This window comes from Crocodylus porosus, unplaced genomic scaffold (genome assembly GCF_001723895.1).
Source record: "Crocodylus porosus isolate Cpor-Errol unplaced genomic scaffold, CroPor_comp1, whole genome shotgun sequence".
Taxonomy (NCBI): domain Eukaryota; kingdom Metazoa; phylum Chordata; order Crocodylia; family Crocodylidae; genus Crocodylus; species Crocodylus porosus.
In genome coordinates this window covers 14,500,174-14,509,091 of record NW_017728910.1, presented here as the reverse complement: position 1 = coordinate 14,509,091, position 8,918 = coordinate 14,500,174, and the positions used below count along the sequence as shown (strand labels likewise).

Sequence of the window (8,918 nt, the reverse complement as noted above, 5' to 3'; positions counted from 1 at the left end):
CCATTCGAAGAAAGCACCAGGAACTGCTCACAGCACATGCTTACAGACATTGAAGGTGCTCTGATTTGGATCGCCTTCATCTGAATCCTCATGTAATGAGAATTCAGATTGTTGTGCAATAGGGCATTTTTAAAGCGCTCTGCAGCCATGCTCTTCTGTCAGTGCATGGCTCTAGAGCACTTCAGGGGCCCAATCATGTGAAAAACCATCATTTCTGTCAGTGCCTGAGATGTCTAAGGAATTGCTTAGCTCTCCTCTGTTGGCAGAAAGTCAGTTTAGTATGCATCAGGAATATATATCACAACATGCCAGTTAGTATTTCATAGACTAACCTTGTAACCCTTGAATTCCTGCACGCTTGTATATTCAGACTTTATTAATGCATGTGAGTGTGAGGACGCGGAGAGCATATTCTTGGTTCATCTTGTTTTAATTAAACCAGTTATGGGTGATTTGTACATCATTATTTATGGATGAGTAGAAAATGGAGCCTGTGACTGGAATGGAAGATAAATCACAGAATAAGATTCATCCAACTTGGCAAAATATTTCCTCTGCAAGCTGATCCCATTCTAGGTGAGTGTGCAATTTCACACCTGCCACAGCACAAAGTCATTAGCAAGTGGTGTCAGCCAACTGGCCAGAGAGAGCTGTGAGAGGTCCAGGCACCACAGACTGAAAATCCTTTCGCTGTAAACTGTTTCCCAGACTCAGCAACTGGCTTCTGCAACTGTCAAGAGCTCTTGGAAAGGAGTTGTAGCTCTTTGCTTCAGTGTTACAGCCTGCAGAGAAGTTCTTGCAGAATAAAATGCGCAAGGCAGCCAGCTGTAGGTAAGGAGTAGGGCTGTGCGAGGCTTCGGACCATGCTTCAGATCCGGAGAAGCTTTGGACACTTTGACATGTGAAGCAGCGTGTCCGGATCAAAGCACTGACTTTGTTAGTCTTTCCGAAGTGGCTCACAGCTCCCAAAGCAGTTTGGAAAAGCTTCAGAGCCTCTTCGGAGATCCGGCCGTAGGGTATAATGGGGAATCAATAAAATATCTATAAATTTGTTGTTTTTTGCCTGGTTTGGATGAAATTTGCAGGGGTTGTAACCTCTTCTGAGAGCATGTAGTCTGCCATGTTTCATGAAGATCGGTGCAGGGGTTCAGGAGCAACTGCACCCCAAATTCTTGAAAGCAAATCTCATGTCCTGTCTATGTGTTACACCACGGGGTGGTGAAAACTGCAGGAATGGTAGCCCCTGGTGATGCCACAAAGCCTGCCAAGTTTCAACAAGATTGGTGCAGGGGTTTGGGGGGAACTGCACCTCAAGCTGGGGACAGGCAAAACTTGTGACATAGATGACCCTGTGTGTGTTAAGGTGCAGCGGGCTGAAAACTGCAGGGGTGGTGGTTCCTGCTGAGGCCACAAAGCCTGCCAGGTTTTAAGGAGGGAAGTGCAGGAATTTGGGGGAAACTGTACCTCAAGCTGTGGACAAGCAAAACTCGTGACATGGGTGACACTGTTTGTGTTAAGGTGCAGCAGGGTGAAAGCTGCAGGGATGGTAGTCCCTGTGTCGGCCATGAAGCCTGCCAGCTATCAAGGAGATCGGTGCAGGGGGGTTCTGGGGCCCTGCATCCCTAGGTGCTGACAGGCAGAACTCGTGACATGGATGCTTGTGCAACTGACTGTCTCTGTCTTGGGGTGGGGGGCAGGGAACTACTGCAGGGCTGGCTGCTAAGCTACTGGGTTACCAGTTACCAATCAGTCATGATTCACTCAGGGACCAGCTAATACATAGTTGCTAGCTAATGTAGCCAGTTAATTAGCATCAATTAACACATGCAAAGCCAGAGACTAAGGAGAGGAAATAATCAGTACAGACAATCAACTGCCCCAAGACACAGATAGCAGTTGCACAAGCACCCATGTCATGAGTTTTGCCTGTCAGCAGCTAGAGGTGCAGGGCACCAGAACCCAGAAGCCCTGCACCAATCTCAACAGCTGGCAGGCTTTGTGGCCGCAGCAAGGGCCACCACCCCTGCACCTTAACACACACAGGGTCATCTGTGTTACAAGTTTTGCCTGTCAGCAGCTTGAGGTGCAGTTCCCCCCAAACCCTGCAACTTTCAGCTTGAAACTTGTCAGACTTTGTGGCCTCACCAGGGGCTACCACCCCTGCAGTTTTCACCCCCTGTGGTGTAACACATACATGTGACATGAGTCTTGCTTTCAAGAATTTGGGGTGCAGGTCCCCCCAAACCCCTGCACTGATCTTCTTGAAGCTTTGCAGGCTTCATGCTCTCAGCAGAGGCCAGCACCCCTGCACGTTTCATCCAGATCAGACAAAAAACAACAAAGGTATAGATGTTTCATTGATTTCCCCATTATACCCTATGGCCAGATCTCCGAGGCAGCTCCGAAGTTTTGGAGCTGCTTCTGCTGGATCAAAGCAAAAACTCAGTCCGGAGCTATGTATTGGATCCCTGGCATCCAGAGCAGCCAGATCTGAAGCCAGATTGAATAGCTGCCTACTCGCACAGACCTAGTAAGGAGTCACAAAACTGTATGCTGGCCAAGCTGAGTGTTTAAGAAAAATTAAACTCTTAGTGTCTGTTTACAGTAAGTGATTTTGTCTTCCTAAATGTTGAGGGGATGATGATATCTTTACCCTGAGGGAATTGTGAAGAATTATTTGGGAGCTCAGTCCTGCATGGTGCCACTGAATGCTATAAGAAAATTACTCTTGACTGCTTCCCCTGAATTTCAGACAAGGGTCATGGTGCTCAGCTTTCTGTAAGGGGTTGTCTGAGATTTAGTTTACCTGCACTTTAAACCTGTGAAGCACCATGCAAATGTTAAGCGCTTGTTTTGTAAACGGTAGTCCTGGAGGTGAACAGCCTGCAGACGAGGTAGCGGGAGGTGGGCTTCCAAGAATAAGTTGAGCTCTGCCATTAGAATCACTTAGTTCATGTCCACATACCCCATTGGTCAGTGAGGGGTGCATGTCCACTGTGGCATTTCATCCATGAAGGATGCAAGTCTGGTTGCATCTCTTGGCTACAAGGGCTGGCTCCACAACTCCAGCTGTTGTGACTCAGTCTCTCAACTCTGGAGCGCTCCAGGTCAGTCCCCAGTAATGGCCAAAACAGCAGTTTTCATATAAGTGGAAATTTCCCCAGGATTTGACCTGTTCTGCATCTTGTATGCTTGGGATGACCTTCATTTGTTCAAAAGAAGTATGTGACCCACTGGCTATATGCCATGCTTTTTCCCCTGTTGGGCCTGACCTTTGAAAGATTTGGGTTGGGTATAGCCCTCAGCTGCAGAGCTGCTGATCCTTAGCTGGCATAAATTACCATTGTTTTACTGAAGCGAACCGAATGATGGTAATTTCACAGTTGAACTACAATAATTTAACAGTAATTAAGAACTTGCCCTTTACTCTTCATCTTTAACTGTAGAAACAAGTGCATTATTAGCTCTGGAGGTCCCTTGTCAGTGAGGAAGATGACGACCACGTAGATTGAAAGACTGCTCCAAACAAGAGTGTAATGTGGGTGAGGAGATGATGAAGTTGGATTGGAAGGACTTTGGTAGAGAATAGAGGGTGGGAGGACATGGGGAGAGAGGTAAGGTCAGCGGTGTAGGAATAGAACAGCAAGGTGAGGACCAGACCCTTGACTTGAATGTGGAGAAATCTGAAAAGTCCATTGGAGAATTCTTCGAAGGGCGCCGCATGAGGGGAATGGGTGCTGTACACAGTGATGCACATACTTAGTAGAGTCTTAGGACTTAAATAATTCACCCGTGTATGAATGGACCTGTAAGTGTTGCAATAAATGGCTGAATGGAGATGCTTATTTTCAGGCTATTGTTTGGATGCTTTTTGCTTGGTAGCGCTTAAAGCGTGGGATTAATCATGAGTAATTATTCCCCCTGAGGTCACACGCAGACACCATTTAATTAAAATAATACATTGCCATCCAGCAAAATGTTGTAGCTTTGCTTGTTTTTTGACACAAAGTATAGGAATAGGCATGAGATGACACTGGGGGAAGGTCAGTGAGTAGGAGCTGATGGTTACAGAGGCAAGCAAGTATCTGAGCCCGGGCAAGAATTTCAGCAGTGAAAAAAATTCAGCCTGGGAGAGAATGTGAGCAAAGACTCCTTCCTGCGCTAGTTTGGTGATCTTTGTCTTGAAGCTTTGGCGCTACATTGTGGCACTCTGTGGTACTCTTGGGATTTGCGGTCCAAAATCATTTTCTTGTGAATTTGAGCTGTGAATTCTTTGGGAATTTATTTTTTAAATAAAAAATGTCAGAACAGTGGCATTTTTAGAAAGAAATTTTCATTTAAAAAGTGGGAGCATATGCCTAGGACAAAGGCTGTTATTCCTGGTTTAACACGTTGTGTCCTCAGTCTCTATGTAAGGTGCCATGGTATCTAAGACAAAACTTAATTCATTTCAACTGGGACCTCATCATTAAAATGGAAAGTGTGCAAGCCTACAGGTCAGAAATAAAGGTCTAATCTTGCACTGCTGAAACCAGTGAGTTTTTCCCCTTCAACTTCAATTAGTATAAGATCAAACTTAAAATATTTTAAACCAATTTCAAACTAAGACTTATACTTTTGCAGAAACAGACTGACACAGCATGGTATGACTCCAGTTATCATCCAGCTGTAATTCCATTGATTTCAATGAAGCTATTCTCACATACAATGGGATTAATTTAGTAATGGATCAAAATGTTTTAATTTTTTAACAGTCTTAAACTGCAGTTCCCAATATTTAGCATGTAAGCAACAAATATCATGTATTACATAAGACAGAGAAATCTTGACAAATAAACTAAGCAGTCAGGAGCATTTTATGTAAAATTGGTAAAGAGTGTTTTTGTGCTTTTGGGACAGAACTGAAATTGCTAATTTTTCACTTTCCAGGTGCTCCGTTCTGCTGCTGATTGGTCAGCTGGCATTAAGTATCATGAAGAATCCATCCACGCTGCCTATATTAACGTGATAGAAAACAGCAAACATTACATATATATAGAAGTAAGTACTCTTGAGGCAAGTCAAGAGCAGGCTACATTTTTGTCTTGCTAAGAGTAGCCTTTGCCCTTCAGTGGGATGATGTTGGTTAGTTGAGAAACATGTGGCATATATGAAGCCTTATGCGGAATCCAGTAAGGCCTTGGGATTGTTTCCATTAACGGCAATGGCCTTTGGATCAGTCCTGTAAATAATATACCAGTACTGAATTCTGAATGTAGAAGGAAATACAAGGCCCATCTGTTACTACCCCTCTTTCCAGAATCTCTAGTGCAGTGGCTCTTAAACTGTTTAAGTTCATGGCACCTCTCCATAATTTTTCTGAATTTAGTGGCATCCCATTTTTCCTTGGAGGTTTGGGTGGGGGCCAGACTGGGAAGTGGCTGCAGCAGAATGGGGTGGAAATAACCTACTGCAGGCAAGAAAACCCCCTCCTGCCAAAGCTGCTTCCCAAGCCCGTCACTCGCCCCCTGGAAACAGAGGTGCGCAGGGCAGGGCCCAAAGCGTGCTGCGGCACCGCAGTTAAGAACCACTTCTTTAGTGGGTTCCCTCTTCCATGCGGTGCTCCTTCAGCTTCTCTGTGTCCCTCTTTGTGTCCCCTGCTTCATCTCCAACCCTAGGCATGGTCTCCCATCAATGTGTGATGCACTTCATGGAATCTGAGAACCTGCATAATTTTCCTGCGTATAAATGGACCTGTAAATTTAGAAGTAAATGGCGAACTGAGACACTTACTGTACATCCTTTTCAGGCTATTATTTGAATCCTTTTTTTCACTAGTTTTTAGGGAGGGGGATTAATCAAGAATAATTTCCTTATCACATTCGCAGATGCCTCTTAATTAAAATAATACATTGCCACCCTGGAAGATGTTCTACAGGCCATAACATTCATTGCTTCTTTGCACAAAATATAGTATAACAAGTCTCCTGTACCTGTAAGATTGAAGATTTATTTTCTTTAGGGACCATAGGTGAAATCCTAGTCTAGTTGAAGTCTGTGTCAAAAGTCTAGTTGACTTCAGTGGGAAAGGATTTCACTGCATGTGTCAGAGTCCCACAAGAACCCAGAGAGTTCCCCAAAGACAGTTACCTGTGCAGGAAGCAATCATTCACTTGGGTATGGCATTGTACCTTGCTAAAGCCACAAAATGTAATTATTTTATTATTTCTTGTGGTGTTTATTTTGATGCAGTAGTCTGTTTTGATGCTATGTTTAGTGGGGGGAGGGAGGTTTCTTATCCGAATAAAAATCAAGCATGCAGGTAGGAAGATTTTTGTACAAGTTAAGTACTCGTGGTATATTGTGTCAATTTTCTTCTGCTGTTCCACAAAAAAAGTTCCCTTTGTATTGTAGCAAAATGGTTTCCAAGTCATTTATTTAACTATCTGTGACCCTACTCATGGCCCCCACTGTTATAATATCTGAATGCCTCTCCATAATTGAATGCTTCAGTCCCTGCATCATCTCTGGGAGGTTAGGAATATGTTATTTTCCCCACTTCAAGGTAGGAAACTTAAGAGGAATAGAGAGACAAAGCAACTTCTTCTCTAAGGTCACACAACGTCAGTATTAGAGTGGGGAGGTGAATACAGAGGCCATGAGTCCTAGATCCAAGTTCTGAACCCCGCTTCCTTTCTTATCTTTGGCAAAAAGGCAGTGATGATTCTTTTTTGCTCACTTTTCCCGTAGAACCAATTTTTTATTAGCTGTGCTGATGACAGAGTTGTATCGAACAGGATTGGAGATGCAATTGCTCAGAGGATTCTTAAAGCCCACAGGTAATTTTGTTATTAAAGGTACCATCACGATGTTGTTACAAGGATGATGAAAGAAAATATGATAAAAGGAATCCAGAGTGTGTCTAGGTCAAATTCTGTTCTGTTACACCAGTGTAAATCTGAAATAATTCCTTTGAAGTCGGTGGTATTGTTCTGCATTTTGCCGGTGTAGCTGACAGGAGAATTTGGCTTTGTAACTATAACATTCACTGGAAAACAGTCCTTTGATACTGTATTAACTCTTCTTCATGATTCTAACCAACCTTGAATTTCACACTCAGTTTAGTTTAAGCACTTAAAATTATATCATTTCTTATCATTGATACATTGTTTATTAAAGAGTAAATTTCTTGTACAGGAGATTGCCTTTCAATATGGAAAACAAAAGCTGTTGTATAGTAGGGAATTTTTCCAAGTTTCAGGTTTAGAGCATTACTTCACTTCCAAACCTTTCCTTAAAGAGCTGGGGGATATTTTACAATCCCTACATCATTTCAGAGGCACTCTAGTATTTTAAGTAGTTTGATAATTACTGCAGGGATGGATGGCATCCAGATAATTTTTAGTTACTGCTATCGTTTGAGAACAAGTGACTTGGTGACAGTACTGATAACTGGAGCATTTCGCACCAGATGAAGCACTTTGTCTTTTGTGTGACCCTAAATACCGTCACTTAGGTTTGCTTTTTCTGGTATCTTTAAAATGCATTTATCTGTACTTTATTCTTGCGAGACTGAGTTTGTGGCCAACATTCCTCACTTTCCTCCCCACTTTCACCGATCACTTGTGCTTTTTGCTGTGCACATGGATGAGTTTGATTTACTTGGCAGTGGTTTTTTCTGTATATTCCTATTGTCTATAGCAGTGGTTTTCAACCTTTTTTCAATTGTGGACCCCTAAAAAATGTTGAATGGAGGCACGGACCCCTTTGAATTTTAAGTGTGGGTATTCACATATTTTTGATTTATCATAATCTTCTTTTGCAGACCCCTTAAACTAGTCTGCAGACCTCCAGGGGTCCATGGAGCACAGGTTGAAAACCACTGGCCTATAGGACCGCATGAGCTGATTGTCAGGACCTAGGAACCCTGCTGGAGTCACTTAGATTTCACTCTTTTGAGCACTTCAGTGTTGAAGTATTGGCAGGTATAGAACAGACACTCTTGAGAGAAAGGGTCTGATTTTTCCTCACGGAGATGTAAATCAGGTGTCGATAAGTGGACAGCAAACCAGTGTGAAAGCAGAATTTGGTTCAGCGTGTTCAGAGACACAGAGAGAAGGAGAAGCAGTGGGGGACCTGGTTTGTTTCAACATGAGCACCATTTTTCTATGTAAAGGCAGCAAGCAGAACAAGATGGGGATAGGGACAACACTTAACCACACCAAGCTGTGGAGAAAACCTGCGGGGCAACTGTCTCATGCCAGAATAAACCAGGTGTAACGCAGTGAAGTGAAAGGAGTTGCACTGGGTTAAAATCAGCGTGATAACAATCAGGCCCTTTATATGCTATTTGTCGGGGGCAGAAATATTTTGCTCATCATATCAAGGCAACTTTAGCAGAAGCCTCACCAATGGCTCTCGGCGTTTAAGAGATGGTGCTTTGGTGTGTCATTCTTTGCACCTTAATCTGCATGTCTTCCTGGGGCACTTGGGCTTCATGTCACTTTGCGGTCCCAGAGTAGTGTATTGATTTCATTCTAAGACAAGGTTTTTCCCTGCGTTTAACATGGGGGGAAGAGGGGAAAAAACCTTGTCTTAAAATTGAGTGGGGTGGGGGTGGCATGGGGCAGGCAGCTGTCATGGGTTGGGCTCCAGCCACTACCCAGGTTCATGGCCATAGTCATAGCTGAAGCCTGCCTGCCCCCCACCCACACTCCCATTGCCTCTGCACCTCACCCTCTCCCCCCTAAAGTTTCTTCCCTCCATCTCTTGCCCCCATGCAGCCTCTACTCCCCTACCTGCCCCTCTCCCTTTCCCCCTTTCCCCTTGCTCTGCACCAAGAGGCTCTGTGCATGCTGCAGCCTGGGGCATTGAGTGTGGACCCAGCCCAGCCCCATAGCAACCGCATGCAGCTTGCACAGCTGTTCCAGGGGCTGGGT

General features: G+C 44.1%; 1 protein-coding gene across 2 annotated transcripts in view; it reads left to right on the top strand.

Annotated features, from left to right (window-relative positions):
• Positions 1-8,918, top strand: part of PLD1 (phospholipase D1) — a 111,476-nt gene that overhangs the window by 86,248 nt on the left and 16,310 nt on the right. For both annotated transcript variants that reach the window (XM_019532734.1, XM_019532735.1), the window contains 2 exons: positions 4,930-5,040; positions 6,730-6,818. In XM_019532734.1, coding sequence (XP_019388279.1) covers positions 4,930-5,040; positions 6,730-6,818 — 200 coding nt within the window. The remainder of the gene's footprint in view (positions 1-4,929; positions 5,041-6,729; positions 6,819-8,918) is intronic.